Source organism: Triturus cristatus, chromosome 10, assembly GCF_964204655.1.
Source record: "Triturus cristatus chromosome 10, aTriCri1.1, whole genome shotgun sequence".
Taxonomy (NCBI): Eukaryota; Metazoa; Chordata; class Amphibia; order Caudata; family Salamandridae; genus Triturus; species Triturus cristatus.
Genome location: NC_140593.1, coordinates 1,016,854,529 through 1,016,873,190, shown reverse-complemented (window position 1 = coordinate 1,016,873,190; position 18,662 = coordinate 1,016,854,529). Strand labels below are relative to the sequence as shown.

General features: G+C 46.9%; 1 protein-coding gene across 1 annotated transcript in view; it reads right to left on the bottom strand.

Annotated features, from left to right (window-relative positions):
* The window catches only part of BAIAP2L1 (BAR/IMD domain containing adaptor protein 2 like 1), a 586,052-nt gene that overhangs the window by 58,317 nt on the left and 509,073 nt on the right, over positions 1-18,662 (bottom strand). The window contains exon 11 of the mRNA XM_085629004.1: positions 17,789-17,860. Within this exon, the coding sequence (XP_085485130.1) occupies positions 17,789-17,860 (72 nt within the window). The remainder of the gene's footprint in view (positions 1-17,788; positions 17,861-18,662) is intronic.

The window sequence follows — 18,662 nt, the reverse complement described above, 5'->3', positions numbered from 1 at the left end:
CCTCGTTTTGGAACTAGAAACACTCCTTGATTTCTCTGCCCGGGTGGAACTTCCTCTATGGCGTGCTTGGAAAGGAGTGTGGCCACTTCGTCCTGTAAAAGTTGTTTTTGGATTTGAGGGAGTGCCTGCCTCCGTGGTGGTATCTGCGGAGGGGGAGACTTGAACCGCAGCAAGTAGCCATGCTGCACAATATTCAGCACCAATCTGTCTTTTGTAATTGCTTCCCACTCTGCCAGGTGAACACTGATACTTCCTCCTACCGGAGTGGCGAACGAGCGCGGAGGAAGTAAGACCTCACTGCTTCGGAGGCTGCTTGGTGGAGGACTGCTGCTGTTTTGCATGTCCCCTTCCTCTGCCGCGGCCCCTTTTCTGGAACTGGGACCTCTGTTGATTTTGGGAGGACCATTGGGGTGTTTGAACGCGCTGATGGAATGCACGTTTGTCGCCCTGATGAAAGCGCTTACGAAACTCCTTCCGCTTTTCCAGCCCCACAGCCTTAACCGTATCCAACTCCGCCTTCATCTTGCTCATCTGGTCGTCTGCGTGCGCCCCAAACAAAGACGACCCGTTAAAGGGGAGATTGAGAATCCTCTTCTGCGCATCCGGTTTGAGGCCCGTTAGCCTCAGCCAGGCCGATCGCCGTGAACAGACGCCCTGCGAGTAGCCATGCGCGGCGAGATCTGAGGCATCGGCAGCCGCGCTGATGATTTGGTTGGCTACCAGCCCGCCTTCCTGGAGAATTTCTGTGAAATCCTGCTGGTCCTCTCTCAGCAATTTTTCAGCGAACCTTGTAAGGGAATCCCACAAAGAACGATCATATCGCCCTAGCAGGGCTGAAGCGCTCGTCACCTTAATGTGCGAGGCAGAGGTGCTGCACATTCTTCTGCCGTAAGAGTCCATCAGCTTGCTGTCTTTCTCAGGAGGGACAGAAGACACTGAGGCCGAGTGAGCTTTCATGGCCGCCGCCACGATCACCGAGTCCGCTGGCGGGTCCGCCCTCAAGAACAAGGGATCCTCCACAGGGGCCTTGTACTTCTTCGCTATTCGGGACGGCACCGCGCCCACCGTAGCCGGAGTAAGGAACGTGGCCATGGCAGGTTCCAACAATCCTGGCACCAAAGGTAGCAGAGGTCTCGGTGCTGACCGGTGGTGCAATGTATCAAAGATGACTGAAGTGGGTGCCAGAGGGGCGTGCAATGTGATGTTCAGTTTTTGCGCACCTCTACCCAGAACGTCGGAGAAAGTGGTGATGTCATCCACCGGGGAAACTCTAGAAGGAGGTGTAGAGAAGGTCGGAGAGTAGTCCCGGAACGAGGACCTTGTAGATGAAGAGCCAGTATACGATTTGCTGCGTCGCCTCTTGTGGGGGCGGTCGCTGTGGTGAGCCCTGGACCGTGACCTTTGCTTTGACGGAGATCTTGGCCGTTTGTGCGTGGATCGACGGTCCCTGGAACGAGACCGACGTGGGGGAGGAGGCCTCGGACTCCCTCGAGGAGACTTACTCCGACGCGGAGTGAAGCGGGATGGAGAATATGTGCGGGAGTATTCCGATCCCGGACTCCTACATGTGCCAGCGCCCACATCCTCCAGCCAGCGAGGTGACAGTCCGAACCTCTCTTGAGCCTTAGGCGAGTTCTCCGGAGAGATCTGCACGATGTGCAGTCCTGGAGACGATGACCGCTCCTCTGAAGTGACTCGTCTCTCCGCGGGCACTGCGCCTTTATCCTTCGACGTCGACCCCCTCGACATCGACGACGTTTGCGTCACCATAGGTGCCAAGTGTTGAGTCTGGTGTTCAGACCTCGACGGCGGTCTCGACGCTGAACGCCGACGGCGTTGCGGAGACATAGACGCTGATCGCCTTCGCCTCGGTACCGGACGTCTACCGTCCCTGACGTCGACCTGGTGACTTTGACGGCGACCTCCCTCGATGTCGACTGGGCGACTTCGACCTTCCATGATGCCGACCTGGGGACTTCGACGGCGACCTTCTACGACGTCGACCTGGTGACCTCGACGTCGACCTGCCATGGCGCCGAGTGGGGGTTTGTCTGGATGTAGAGCGACCCACTCGCGGCGAAACGTACGTCGCCGCCTCTCTCGACGCCGAACCCCTCGAGGGCGGCGGAGAGTGTCTCGACGTCGACGGAAGCCTCGACGTCGACGGAGACAGTCCAGATCTCACCGGACTAGCAGCCTTCGAGCCCGAAGGACTGCGCCTCGACGCCGACTTACTTTTACGCGGCGGAGAATCTCGACGGTGAGATGACCCTCTTGATGCCGAAGTCGTCCTCTCGTGTGTTGACGGTACCGTCGACGACGAATGACGTGCAACCTTGGTCTTCCTGGAGTCAGGAGAGGTGGTATGTCGCCGTTTTTGAGCCTGGGTAGCTGAAGAAGGTGGTCTAGAAGAAGAATGATCGTCCTCCCGACGGCTTCTTTCCTTCTCCAGCTGGGCATGTAACTTGATGCGCTCTCTATCCCTCAGAGTGCGCTTGGAGAACTTCTGGCAGTGGGGGCACCGGTCAGGAGTGTGTTTAGATGGCAAACACACGATACAGACCGAGTGTGGGTCTGCCAGCGCCATCTTATTTCCACAAGAAGGGCATTTCCTAAATAAAGGAGGCATACTGACTGGAAAAATTTCGAAATTTTACAGTACACCAGTAGAAAATGCCTTCAGGAACCAGAAGCTGTCGAAATTTTTGAGAAAAAATCAAATCTTCAAAACTTTCAGTCAAAGACTGAAGAGCTCAAGCTCCAGGATCCTCACAGAAGGAGCCGGAAAAAGGAGCCGGAAAAACTGACACCTTGCCTTAAAGGCAAGGTGTCAGTTTTTCTTGTTTCTTTATACTCTACTGCAGCCTACAGGCGAATGCCTACAATTACAAGTTTTCTTTATGGCAATAAAGCAGTGCTGTGTTACAATTGGCTTGGTGCTTCCTTTTTTCCTTATGGGTTAGGGGGCACTGCTATGCAAACCTATGTAATTTACAGCATTACCATGATTGAAACATTTTAGGCTGCATGTATATTGTGAGAAGTTGGCCTGATGTATGATGTCACTAGTTATAGTGTACACCTTATATCAGTCCAAATACCCTTATGGTGATTGGTTGTAAAGTCAACCTTATAGACCAGCTATCCTAGTGGTAGCATGGACAAGAGCAGTCTTAGGCTAAACTCTGAATGGCATGTGAAGCCAGCTGTGATACCATATATAATCCCTTGAATACCAAATGAAAGGACACCACAACAGATATATATATAAAATAAAGTGTATTTATTCTAAGCAAACCCTCAGCACTCTTTATGAGTTTAGAGGTAAGTACAACACAGTCTTATTAATGCATACAGTAAGTCACACAGGTAAGTAATACAGTTAGGCCCTAGGGGCCACGCAAACCATATACTAAATAAGTGGTATAAGAACCACTGTCACGGAAATAGAATAGGCCTAGGCCTAGGGAATCGCTGGGGCTACACTACACTAGCGTTAGTTAGGAAGTGGGAGGCCCACGGGATTCGTGTGCAGAGTGGAAACACTCACGCGTAATGCGTAAAAGTCAATAGCAATGTTACAGTTTAGAAATAGATAGATTTAGGACACTTCCGGAGTAGCTAGGAAGTTGAGACTTGAAAACTAGACACTAGGATAGTCACTATCCTGATGAGCACCGGAGTACCCAAGTTACCTAGCCCACAGGCTGCGGGTGCATAGGGGTGAAGATGCGTCGTTTTCGTCGTCGACTCCTATGGATGCCTGAAGAAAGATGCTGACAGGCAGTCAGTGAAGAGTGTCCGGTGGATCCCAAGGCTGGGATCAAGAAGAGAAGAAACCTGCAAGCAGAGGGGACAGAGTCAAGGTCACTAGCCAGTGACCACGTGGAACCAGGAAGGACCCAGGCGATGTCGTGAAGAGTTGCAGGTGAAGGTGAAGCTTGTCGCTGCAGCCAGGAGGACCAGGAAGCGTCGAGGACGACCAGGACCAGGAGGCGAGCTGTCCCACGAAGGCTCTTGCTGTCGGCGGCGTCGAAGTTGGACTAGGACTCACCAAGCCTTGGCAAGCGGAACCCACGAAGAACAAGGGACTTGCTTCTGGTGCAGACCAGGAAGGTCTGGGGTACTTCTTCTTTGCAGAGAAGCGGGAGCCAGTCTGGAGGAGCCAAACCAGCGCAGAAGATTTCAGGGAGCGTCGTCACAAAGGCCACTAGCCAGCGGGCAAGCAACCGGACAGACGCGGCAAGCAGGAAAATGCTGAAGGGCCCCACGCAGGACTCGTGGAGTGTGGGGGGCTGGTCTTCGGTGCAGATGGTGCTTGGGGTTGGGGCTTCTCAATCCCCGGTGCATAACTTCGAGGGTACCTCAGAAGCTGCGCTGTAAGTTACTAGCCACTTTTCCCAGGTAGCCGGTCCCACGTCGCTCGTCGCCTCCACGGATCTCAGCTCTGCTGCAGATGTGGATGAGGGTCGGAGAAGTCTGGAAATCAAGGCTCTGGTCGGGCTCTGCAGTCGGTTCCTCGTCGAACGTTTCACAAAGCAAAGGGTAGTCACTTGAGGGTGCCTGTTTGCACAGGGTAGCCACTCCTTGGCTACAAGGGAGATTCTTCAGTCTTCTTCTTTCGTCGAATGTCGAAGGTCCAGAGTTTCTGTTCAGTTTTGCAGGTTCAGGATAATCTAAAGTCTTGAGGCCCAACTCCCACTCTTATACTAATCTGGGGGGCTGGGATACCTGCTAGGTCACGCCTTATGGGTGGGACCTGGGAGGGGGTGGTTACACCCACTTCCCTTTGTCCAGTTTCGCGCCAGAGCTGGGGCTGGAGTGCCCCAGCGCCGGTTTGAACTGGACTATGCAAGGAACACCTTGTGTGCCCCAGGCATGTCTCATTCCTTTCAGCCCACCCTGCCCCAATACACTAAAGGCTGTCTGGGGAGGTGCTAGCACCTCCCCAAGCAGGAAACCTATTGTCCAGGCCTCCCTGGCTGGGATCACTCCCAGCAGCAGGAGGTCAGACTTGTGTCTGTGGCAGCAGCATCCATTTTGTGATGCTGAGGCTTTGGTCAGAGGCTAACAGTTGAAGTATGATTTTAACATGTCTTTCCCTCTAGAAGGGGGGAATAATATTCTCATGTCCAGAAATGGCATGGGGGTATTATTCCCGAGTGTTAGACACCTTACACGACATGTTTTGATAAAGCCAAACCATAGTTACCATAACCGTCTAAGATTATAAGGCACTTTAAGAGTATATGGTAGGCTATATCATAGAACAGCTATAAGGACATGGTTCCGAAAGCTGCAGACAGGCTCAGCTCATGCTAGAGCACCATCTCACATGTTACCAAGCACTCTGCCTCCAGGATTGTTAAGGCCTGCCATAGGAGTGACTGATAGGTACACATGTGTCTATATATAAGGTAGGTATAGGAATACTACACCTAAGCAAGGGGTGATTACACGACCTTGCCCCAGCTGAGTGATCAGCCAGTTGTGTCTGATTGGAAGGCCAGACCAGGGGTGGCATAATACATGCTGCAGCCCCTGGGAGGCCTAGGGTACACCTATGCCCTGGGTACCTAGGGTACACTATACAGGGTCCAATAAGGTGATCCTTACCAATTGGTTATGTACCTAGGGTACATGGAGTCCATTTTACAGAGAGAGCAGACAGCCTGAGACCCTGAATGGCAGGATCTCAGGCCAACTAAGTCGAAAAACCAGCTAGACACTAGGCAAAAAGTTGGGGGTAACCATAGTCAGATATCCACCTTCCTACATATATGTTTTCACATATGCATATATACGTATATATATATGGTTTTTTCTATATGCTCCGGGATCACGCACATGGGCGGGGATTATTCATAGATTATGACTATTGATGAGTATCCCCTGGATGAGAAGTTCAAGTTACTTATCTTTGCTAATGCTGCTTCTGCTAGAGACTATCTAACAGCAGATTCCTCACCTTTTGAATATCCTGCAGACATCAGATCGGATTTGGAAACTTTTGAGCAATACCTCTGTGCGCTGGTAGGTTCTGCTGTGCGGCTCTGCGTGGACTATGCTCAACTCTGGAAATGACATGAGAAGCCTATATAGACATCAATACCATGCAGTGATGCCAGTTGCTTTCAAAGATGTCCTTGCCCCCAGAGCCACTGGCTTTGACTTGGGATCTTATTAATGGATGGAGACCAAATCATAGAACATGGAGGATGGGCAGATAGGGATCTGCGGTTAGATAGTCTCTACCTGAAAGTGTTACTGAAGATAAGTAGTCTTTTCTTCTGATACAGACTTCTAACTGCAGATTATCCACCTTTAGAAAAGATTTCACAGCAGTACCTATTAGCAGGAAGATCTGTGAATTGGCTCAAACTGAAAATTCCTGTAGGACTGAGCAGGCAAAATACCCTTCTTAGCAAGCATTGCTATCCAGACAATAGTGCGTCAAGAATGTATGGAGGGTCACCAAGGTAGCCGTCTGGCAGATGTCAGAACAGGAACTCCCTTTGCCATCCCAATGGTAGCAGCTTTGGCCCTAGTGGAATTACCATAATCAAGCAGTGTTGGCCTTAGAAGAACCACACTGGTGTCCATTTCAGCAATATTAGACAATGGTGCTCAAACTCCTACAGTCCCACTGCTCGGAAACTGTCAGAATTTGTACAAAACCTTATTTGAAGATTGAACACTCAAATTCACACAGTTTCATCCTTCTATACAATTTCAAGAAAATACAGTGCAGCATTTCCAGCTTCTGTTCAAAATACGAGGACAACGCGAGTACTCGGTTGGACAGATCCCACAGGCCAGAGACTTCTTGTGTACGTGCACATAGATACATAGGCGCTCAGAATACGAGACCACTGCTAGGTACTCTATTTTTAGCCAGTCGAGCTGTGGAAAGAACCATTTGAGCTGCTGTTCCTGAATTGTGTTAGTTGTTGCCCTGCTTTTGAATCTTTAACTTGCTCGCTTGCACATGTTCATCTAACGCCATATTTGCACATCTTTTAAATCGTTTTTAACCTTTTAACTGTGGTTACCTTTGATTGCTATACTTCTGCTGACTGCTGCATCGCCTGTTCCACTGCCCCTGACCCCGTTCCGCCACGGCTTGTGCCGATTGAGCGGAGGGTCGGCGGGGCTAGTACTCACTTCCGGCTGCACCGGGCACTGCAGGTCAGCGCTCTAGCGTTGCACGCCTAGCACGCTCCCTTCACTACTTAATTGGCCTGAGGGCACGGACGCGCGCAGCGGCGCGCCAAAGGCAAGCCCGTCTGCGCCCGTCCGCGCCAAGTACGTTGCACGCTGCCAGTCTCCCTGTGCCTTCAGTTGCTACTATGCCAACATACACACGTGAAGGGCTTCTCTCCCTTTGGGACCACTCAATCTGCACCCCCCACCTCTTCTACCCTGGCTCACCTATGGTACAATGCCCTCATTGTGGCTACACCACTTCGGAGACCTTCTTACCCCCTGACAAGTTAACACACCTCAAGGTGTTCAGTTTGAACTGTAGGTCCCTGGTTAGTCACTATGAGGATATTTATGATCTTCTGGCCGACCAAACACCTGACATTTTGTTTCTTACGGAAACATGGCTAACTAACGATACTTTAGCCATTCCGACTTTGTCCCTTCCACCAGATTACTTAATACAAATTCAGAACAGACCTGTAAAGAGAGGGGGAGGTCTAGCAGTGATTTTTAAATCCTCCTTTTCCTGCTCGCTCTCCCCGGCTAATATTGCGGATTGTGAGAGCTCTCTTTTCAAAATCAAGATCCTGGACACCTTCACTCTAACCGGGCTTCTGATTTACCGCCCACCTGGCCCTGTTAGGTCATTTCAGGAATCCCTGGTGGCCACTATCTCCACTATGACTTTGAACTCCGCTAATTTTAACCTATTGGGAGACTTAAACCTTCATTTTGATTGCAGTGAGACCTCGACGGTGAAAGGTCTCCTAGATGATCTAGACGCATGTCAACTCACACAATTTATTAAAGGGCCCTCCCACGCAGCTGGCCACTTATTGGACCCAGTGTTCTCAAATATTCCGGGCATTATTGCCTTTCCTCCAAGCCCCCTCAGCTGGACAGACCATTATTTGATCCATATTTCCATCCGGATAGCTAATAACTTTCAAAGACAGCTTCCCCCTCCTATCCCAAGACGCCCATGGCACAAACTAGACAGTAGTCTGCTCATAGACAACCTGAAAACCACGTGCCCTGTTTGGCCGGTGAATCTGGAGGAAGCAGATGTCGCATATAGAGAGTGGATTAATAAATCGCTAGACCAGCTGATTCCCGCAACACTGTCCAAGTCCAAACGTGGGCAACCTCATCCCTGGTATTCAGAGACACTTGCTGAACAAAAAAAGCAATGTAAGCTGTTCGAACGCGCCTGGAGAAAATCCTATGACCCCCAGGTCAAAATTACATTCAGGTCTGCAACCAAAATGTACCATAAACTAATAAAAAAAGCTAAGGCCAGCTATTACACTGACAGGATTTTGTCAAGTGCTAATCAACCTAAAACAATATTCGCTATGGTGAAAGATATGACTAAGTTACCAGAAGGTCCCAACAATACGATCACTTCCAATGCTCATTGTGATGAGATTGCCACCTTCTTTATAAATAAAGTACAGGGTATTTATAAGTCCTTTCCCTCGAATGCTGTAAGCCCCGAGTCTACCAAAGCCGAGACTCTACAAGATCTTCCACATTCTCTTTGCACTCTTCCACCTATTTCGGCGGATCAGATGGACAGGCTGACTGCAAAAATTAAATCCGGATCCCCTGAGGACCCTGTAAAACCAGAAATGGCGCGACTTCATAAGGATCCCATTTTGTCAGAAGGTCATAATCTGATTAATAAAACCCTGGAATTAACTATTATACCTAGATCCTGGAAGCATGCCAAGGTCGTCCCTCTATTAAAAAAAACCTACCTTGGATCCCTCTAAGCCGGAAAATTTCCGACCGATATCCTTGTTGCCTTATTTATCCAAGATAGTGGAATCTCATGTAAATTCCACTCTGATCAACTATCTAGAGGTCAATAGAATTTTAGATGACTCCCAAAACGGTTTTCGGGCGAATCATAGTACTGAATCGGCCCTATTAGCCGTTACAGAGCAACTGAGGGAGACACAGGACCAAGGTGGTACAGCGGCACTGGTCCTGTTGGAACTAAGTGCAGCGTTCGACACGGTCTCCCATGAGATCCTCTTAAGAAGACTGTGGGAGATCGGAGTCCGAGACGGAGCACTAGAGTGGTTTGCTTCATTTCTGACAGACCGCTCTTTTCAGGTCCATGCTCCACCGTATAAATCAGGAAGGTTCCCGCTGTGCTGTGGCGTTCCCCAGGGATCCGCACTTAGCCCCACGTTATTTAATGTATACGTCCGCCCCCTGGCCGTATTGGCCAGAGCTCGTAACATCAAATTAACATCTTATGCGGACGATACACAGTTCATTTTTTCCTTCTCCAGTGATACAGAGGAAGATAAAACTAAATTTCAGGAAGATCTATCGGCTATTGCAAACTGGATGACTGAAAATCGCCTCCAGCTTAATTCATCTAAGACGGAAGTATTACTGGTCGGAAAGGAGCCTCAAAAATGGAACGATCAGTGGTGGCCGTCTGCATTGGGCCCTGCACCCACCCCTAAGAAGGAAGTCAAAAACTTGGGTATTATGGTCGATAACCGCCTAGACCTTGACTCCCACGCCAAAAAGGTGTCAGGCACGTGCTATGGCCGACTACGGTCTCTGAGACCCATATTGGGTTTTTTTGAACCCCAAGTCCGTCAGATGATCATCCAGGCCACGGTGCTGTCAAATATTGACTACTGCAATGTCCTCATGCTGGGCTCCAATCAATCCACAATTTACAGACTTCAAAGAGCGCAGAATGCGGCCGCACGCAGTCTGTTCGGTCTGCCTAAAAACTGTCATATCTCCCCCATCCTCTATCGTCTGCATTGGTTGCCTGCAAAGCAACGCATTCAATTTAAGGCACTTTGCCTTATCCATAAAATTCTCTACTCCTCGGGCCCTAAAATTCTGCAAAATCTAAGTTCTCTATATGTCCCTACTCGGGCTCTCCGTTCTGCAGATCTGCTTTTGGCCCACATTCCTAAGATCCGGAGGAGTAGAGCAGGAGGTCGATCCTTTAGATATCTGGCCCCGAAACTATGGAACACAATCCCGCTCGAAGCTCGTGCTATCACGAATCATTTGTTTTTCAGGAAGAGAATTAAGACCTGGCTATTTGCCACTCTATAGCCCGACTCTGCGGCTCTTCCTACCTTTGGCCTGGTTGCTGAGTATCTAGTCCGTCTGCAAAGCGCTGGGACGCCCCGTTGCTGGGGTAGCCATGCGCTATATAAGCTACCGTAACAGAACATAACATAACATACTGATTAGATTTGGACTGCCAAATACCTTTATATTAATTGCCACAAGGGTTTCCCAGTCATAGCAACTGGCCTGATATGGACCATTACACTCACTTTTGCTAACACTGATCAAGTTCTTGACACTATTTAATGTGTTGGCTTGTCTGTTTAAAGTTTACAGTATTGATGGAAATTAATAAATATGTTATTTTTTGAAAAATCCAATCTCTGCTACCTCCTCCTATGTGGAACAGAAGCTAGAAATGTTGCAGTGATTTTTTCTGAAATTTTATAGAAGGATAAAACTGTGTGACATTGAGTGTTCCTTCTTCAAATAAGGCTCCGGTTGCATGACCTTGCAGCCCTTTTTCAGAACCGGCAGGGTATAGCGGCAAAAAATAGGGAAATTTGCAGCAGCATTTAGAGACATTTTGTGGCACACTATGATGTTTTTAGGAGCGTAGTTCAGACACTTCATTTTAAGGACCTGTAATAACTATACATACCTCTGGTTTGATTTCAGTTTGAAGCATGAACCATTTTGATGGCTGATATCTGATTAGTCGCTAATCTATATAGCTGTCAAATCTCATGTGAGACACTTTCTGATAAACAGAGGTGGTTTAGCAACATGCACTTTATATGCTGTGATTTCGAGCCTGTATTTTCAATTTTAATAGTGAAAATATAGATCAAAATGCCCCGGCTAGGAGTGTCACATAACATGAGGCCACTTGGAAACTATTGTTTGCCTTTATGTGAATGGAGGTTTGCTGGCCACAACTGGATGCAACTGGATGAAATAATTCAAATGAGACTTCCCTGTGTAAATTAAAAGCAAAAGTTGTCAAACACCTTAACATAAGCGTACACATGTGGCCACTAAGGTGACAGTATTTCATTTTGGTTCTGGAACAGCTCCCTCTCGAAGGTCTGGCACTGGAGGGGGGATCTCAGAAGGGGGAATTGGATTCTCTACTTGTTGCACTGATGCTTGAATTGGTCCTGAATAATTGGAGAACTATCTTCCTGGTCTGCACAGAGGCTGTCTGCATGGTGGTGCTACGACTGTGGGCTAATGTGCGACAAACAGACATTTTTTAGTAAGAGGGGCTGAGGCATTACTATCCAGCATACAAACAGCATGGGTGATTCCTCAACACCAAACAGCGTGGCAATAAGGAGAGATAGGAGAACTGAACAGCCAATGGAGGGTACTATCACCAGTGACTGAGAACAGGCTGTGATACAGGGGCAGCAATCAGACAAGCTTTGGGCTCAGGATGGCCTTTCTCCTTTTCCATCCAGTGTTAAATCCCCCTGGTGCTGGATATGTTGCAGAAGGAAAATAAACCGCGGAATAGAAAAAAACAGGACTTATTTGCATATGATCCACATTAAAGGGGGCACATGAAAAGGTTCAAGAGGGATCCTGACCCTGCTGATTAGGTATTTCACAAGGTTGAAAAAATGAGGATGGTGGTACAGATGGACCTTCAGTCCCCCAGCTGATGGAGGTGGAAATAACATCTATGCAGGATATGATGAAGTTCAAAGGCTGCATGCTGAAGAACAAACAATATGTGGAACCACTGGACAAGTAAGTTTCTAAGTTTTGAGACAGAGAAGAGGGGAGTCAGGACACCGAAATGCTTTTGTATAATGTGACACTTTTAGAATGGTGCGGGTGTTAAGTTATATGAGGTAGTAATTAAACCTGAATGAACTGCCATATTTTTTTCTTCTTTATTCTTAATAAATGTGCGGGAACCCTACAAAACAAGTTACTTACCTTTGGTAACGCCTTATCTGGTAGAGACTATCTAGCTGCATATTCCTTACCTTAGAATTACCCCCAGGCATCAGACGGGATCCAGATTTTTTTTGTGAGCAGTACCCCTGCACACCAGTAGGTGACGTTGTTCGCTCTGCATATTACCAATACACAAGGGCCTCCCCAACCATAGATCAAGCATAAAATATTTGCCCTCAAGAAGTCCTTTTTATTGACTCTGAGTTTCATCAATAATTATTCTTTCTGTTTTTTATCTAGTTTTCCCATGTTTTTGAATTTTAAAACATGCACCTCGGTGTCATTTTTAATATTTACACAGAACAATGTGAACAAACAACACATTATTTACATGACATACTAAATACATTATATTGTTTACATAACGTACAAGGCCGGAGTCTGATATTTGAAAGCAAATGCGGCCACTATAGTATTAATCATAATACATGAACCAAACAAGAAAAGACTCTTCTGTCCTACAATATTTTAAATAATGCCGGGACCTACTCTATTTCAATCCTCATTGCTGTGTATTTTCTAGGTCCTACAGGGGTCAGAGTACTGGTCAAAAACTCTATGTCTGTGCTTATCTAATGAAGCCCAAACATTACAAACATATGTGTATTGATTCCTTTTAAAGCGTTTCAACCTTCAAACAGGGACCAAAGGAAACTTTTTAGGTGAAGGTCTTCATCAGGGTGAAGAAGAGTTCATGTAGGATGCTGCAAGGTTCCGGATGTCGCTGTCTTAATGGAGCAACAAAGGCATGAGCCATGAGGTGTGGTCAAACACCTTCAACAAATGAATATATTCTTTGCACTTTGAGTAGTCTCAAGGGTCGTGATGTCTTGATGCTGGCGGGAATGTCTTAATTTCGTTAGTCTCGATGTATCCTCCGGGGCGTGGAGTGGCTCCGTGTTCAGCTGCTCGCTCCGCATGGCAAGGTCTGTATAGGAAGTGATGTGCACGTTGATTATATAGGCTCCACCCCAAAGTGCTGACATCAGTTTCTTTTTGCAACTTTCCTCTCCAGAAGCGCAGAGCCACAAATAACACTGACCACTGGTGCATGAAATTAGGCTCTTAAAAGGGAAACATCCTTTCACCCTTAATTTGTTCGCAGAGGGAAGAGGATGGGTGGGTCAGTTAGGAATCTGTAGCTAGTTAGTCTCTACCAGATCAGGCGTTAACGAAGGTATGTAATGTCTTTATCTGAAAGAGACTTCTAGCCACAAATGACTTACCTTAGAATAGATACCAAAGCAATACCTCCCTGCAGGTGGGACTGCGACACGGATTATACTAGAAAGTCCTGTGTGACCAAATGGGCAAAATGCCCATCTCAACAGACCCGAATGTCAAAGCAGTAGTGCTTCGTAAACGTGTGCAAGGAAGCCCACACTGCTGCCTGCCAGATTCTCTGCGAGCTAACGCAGAGGTCTCAGCCTTGGCTCTGGTATAGCGATGTTTGCAAACCTTGAGGAGGTTTCTTTTTGCCCAATGCATAGCAGAGGTTGCTGCAGAGCACTATCCATCTTGAGATGGTCTGTTTCTGCACCATCTTTCATATTTTGGCTCCAACATACCCCACTAAGAGTTGATCGTCCACCCAGAACTCTTGTGTGGTCAGAATGACAACACTCTTTTTGGGTACAGATGAAGGAGTCTCTCCTCTTCTTTAAAGGGGTGAGGCAAAGTGTAAGAAGTAGGCAAGGTGATGGACTGGCCTACATTAAAGGGAGTGAACACCTTTGGTATAAAGGATTCCCTAGTCTGAAGTAGCAGCTTGTCTGGGTAGATGGTACGGTACAGAGGTTGAGATGAAAAAGCCTGTAGCTCACTGACCCTCCAGGCAGATGTTTTTGCCACTAGAAAGGTTGTTTATATAGTGAGGAACCCTGATAGGGCAGTTGTGTAACAGCTCCAAAGGAGTGGACATGAGAAATTTTAGGACTAAATAAAGGTCTCACTGAGGTATAATGAAGAGTGATCTACGTACAATAGGGGATTTCAACAGGGATGGCTGATCTTGTGCAGAAATACAGAGATGGCAGAAAGATAGCCTTTTGAGGTGCTCAGAGCAGAGCCCTACTGGGCTAGAGTAAGAATAAACAGAGGAACCTGGGAAAGGGGTGCAGACAGTGGGTCAACTTGCTTATCTGTACAGAATGTCGTAAACTTGCTCCAGGCCTATACAGTCTTGGTGGAGGGATGCCTGGCTGCTAAGATAACGTTGCGGATTTTGGGTGTAAGGTCGAAAGCTGTCAACTGTCACTTCTCAATCTCCATGCATCAAGGCAAAGCATTGTCAGGTTTGGGTGCAGAACCCTGACCTGTTGCTGCAACAGAAAATCCTCCAGAAGAGGCAGCTTGATTGGAGGACCCATGCACATGCTCTACAGCTCATGATACCAGACTCTCCCTGCCCAATCTGATGCCACCAGAATGACTTGGACCAGGTCATTCCTGATCTTCTTGAGAACTCTGGGCACGAGTGGTATTGGTGGAAAGGCGTACAGGAGGGCCCGAGTTCCACTTGAAATAAAAAGGATATCAGAGTTAGACCACCTTGACAACTCTAATACCAAAACTGCTGACATTGTGCATTCTTGATTGAGGTGAACAGATCCAACCAACACTCTACCCATTCTTGGAAGAGACCCTGCTCCACCTCTGGATGGAGATGCCACTTGGGATTGGCTGAGCATCGACAGCTGAGTTTGCCCACCCTGGCATTTAGAGAGCCTGCCGGGTGTAAAACCACCAGGGATTTGCCCTGATGTTCCAGCCATGTCCAGAGCTGTAGAGACTCTTGACAAAGGGTCCACGGTCCGACCCCACCCTGTTTGTTGCAGTACCACATGGCAGGGGTGTTGTCTGAGAAGCCTTCCCATGATGAAAGGATGGTTTTAAATGCCAATCCGATTGCTCAAAGGTTGATGTGGAGTCTGGGTCCCTTCGGAGACCAGGGTCCTCTGATCTCCACCTCTTTCTGATGGCCGCCCCAATCCAGAAGTGAGGCATCTGTTTCCATAGTCGGCTCTGGGTGGGGAAGGGACAGGGGTCTGCACTGACCCATCTGCGGTTCATTACCCACCACTGCAGGTCTTTAGCGGTTCCCTCTGAGATCTGGACCATGTTGGAGAGACTCTCCTGATGCTGTGCCCACTGAAACTTCTGGTCCCATTGCAGAGCCCTCACAACCCAGTGAGAATATGCCACAAGAAGGATACAGGAGGCCATAAGGCGCAACAGCCTCAAAGTCAATCTCACCGAAATACAGACTGAAACATTGATATCATAGCCTGAATATCCTGTACTCACCGCTTGAGAGGATAGGCCCAAAACTTCACTGTATCCAGAACAGATCAGATGAAAAGCAGCATTTGAGAGGGACTCTGGTGTGACTTTGGGACATTGATAGTGAACCCCAGCGAGTGCAGAAGGTTCACCATAGTCCGGAGGTGGGAGATGACTGCCTGGGGTGAACCTGCCTAGAGCAGCCAATTGTCAGGGCAGCCTCCGGATGTTTTGCAGAGGGATCTAACAAAGATTTTACAATGGAAATGATCTATCTGGCTGTATTGGAAGCACCATCGATTTTGGTGGCAAAGGAGGCAATACATGACTTCTAATAGTATTATGGTAAATCTTCATGGCCTCTATGCAATTCTTTCCACCCCTGGCATCATAGTTTTTACACCCTTCTCTTTCCAGAACTTTACATCCTTTTTATAGTCGCCAAGATGTGACTCAAACCAGGATGTAGGAAATGTATTGTTGTTGTTATTTTTTTTTTTGGTCTGCATAAAAAGGGGTACAGATAGAGATACACTGATGTACATATGTTAGTAGGAAATTTAACAGTGCATGTAGGACAGGCGGGGTGGGGCCAGCATGTTTAAGGAAGTCAAGATCCAATCTTTAATGTTGAAATCAAGTTCAGCTACTAACTGGCCAAGATCAAGTTTGGTAGATAATAACATCAAGCAAAGTTCTGAAGGATTACACCTAGGCCATACTTTTGAGGTGTTCGTCAGAATGGCCATGAATAAAGATGGACAGTGGAGAGTTACAATGATAGGCACAGCAGAATGATCGGTCCATATAAGGGGGCACAGGAAGATCAACTTTCAGCTAAGACAAATTTGAAAATACTGGATCTAACATATGCACAGACACATGTGTGGACGTCTTCACTAACTGCTTCAGCTGAATAGTTTCTAAGTCCTGAAATAGGTTAAATTACAAAGAGCAGTGTGTTAGCTTAGGATGAAGATTCAGATCACCAAGAACCATGAAATGAATTAAGAGTCTGTATTGCCAATAACCAAGGCAAAGCTTGTAAAAAAAACGCAGTGGAACTGGAGAGGCAGTATTATCAGAGCACCAGAAAATGATAAGATTGATGAAAATTTCAAGGAGAAAACTATTCCCTCACAGTTGATTGCTGAAAATTCTGCTGTGTCACATTTTATGGTTGATTTATAAATGATGGTACTACCGCAACCTTCCTTATCAATGCCTAACGGCTAGAGTGATCGACTTTGGAGCTGGGTTCAAGTCTCGGTAGGGACGCTCAACAGCCTGTGATTCTGGGTAAATCACTTAATTTTCCCGTGCCTTACAAAAATGAATGTGTCCGTCTGTAACGCAACTGGTACTCATGTAAAGCGCTCTGATACCTTCGGGTCTAGTTCACGCTATATAAAACTCAAAATAAAAAAAAACATTTATACAATACCCCTCCGGAATGCTACAACAACATCCGGCAATGATCTATCATTTACCCATGTTTCTATTAAAAATAGGGCATTAGGTCAATGGTCCTCAATAAATCTCAGAATGCCAAGCTAGTGTTTCACCACAGAGCGGCAAGTAATAGAAAGGAACCAGCTTTTTAACTTATGGGCTGGATTTTTGGGTATTTGCACATAGGGTAACTGAGAGGAAACAATATTTACAGGACGACCAGGAGTCTTTGACATTTAAAGAATGCATGCAGACGCTTTAACAGCTCACCCTAAGAGCCAGCTTGTCTATGATGAGTAAGATAAATCGTTCTTGGTTTGACCAGGCTTCATGACCTCCGGCACCGGTCAGCCTGAGCCAGGCAGTAATGGCAGCTGCCTGAGGTGCAGCCAGCGCCTCTGTCCAGTCCTCATTCTCGAGAGTCCCCACGTCTGTTTCCCATGTAGCCTGAAGAACTGAAAAGGTGTCCGGGTCGTTTGATGCAAGTGTTTGGTCAACCTTGGCAACTCTATGGTCTCCCAGGTCACCAATAAGGAGTTTGCCCTCTAACAGCTGCTTCAGGTTTAATGACAGATCATACAAACACCCACAATTACGACAATAAATATGTTCAATGTATGGTATTCAGCATAGCGGTTAAAATCTAAATAACCTCTAACTCTTGCTTTTAACCGAATAAAATCGAAATTATATAATGATGATAAAGTCAGAAGAGTGATTCAAAATCACAGGATAGAATAGTATTTTAAAGAAAGGAAAATAGGCTGCCAGTAGGATTTTGTTTAACATACACAACCTCATTTGAGCAATCCAAATATTTTACCTTGGCACATGCACTGGTTCTTGAGTTGGTTCGGTCAACATCCGTGTGTATGATGAAGGAAACCAACCTCTCCTGTGAAAGATAAAAAGCAAGTGAAATATTTCACGTGTTCAATTTCTTTAAAAGGTCTTCAGAAAATAATCACATTAATTGGTCAAACATACCAGTGCATGTTTTACTTTGTTATGTAGAATATTTTATATTGTGATTTGATCCTTTAATGTCTGTAAACTAGCAATGACTTATAGTACAAGTTACTTGCGCTCTGTAAAGTGCTTTCTTGTGGAAACTCTACCTAATGGCATATTCCTCACTTTTTCAATCTTCCCACGCATCAAACTTGATTCGTAACTATTTTATAACAGCTTCTGCACACCAGCAGGTTATGTGTTTGTTGGATTAGGCTTGGACCTCGCTCCAACTCTGGAAGTGACAGTGAGAGCTGTATATATTCTCCAACCCAGAGCATTTATGTCAGTATATATTGGAAGTCTTTCTCGCCCTCAGATAAGAACCACCCATGAGAAAATGTGAGACTGACAGTGTGAGAACTAAGAAATAAGTTACTTATCTGTAACTGCAGTTATCCAGTATTGGTATATTTCATAGATTCACATGCCTGAATCATTCCCCGTCGTAGTGGGAGTCACACGGTACAAATAACATAGCAGTAATCAGTGAAAAACCATAGGCCTAATGAATGCAAACATGCATTGCATAGCCTATTCGTCTCCTTTTGCAAAAGAGACCAGACTAAAAAAAACAACCAATCAGCTCCCAGCACCCTGTACAACCTTCCCAAGAGAGGCTGAGTCTATCAGATTTTCCAGCACAAGTGATGCAAGTACCATAGTCTAGAAACAGCCTCTCCGGG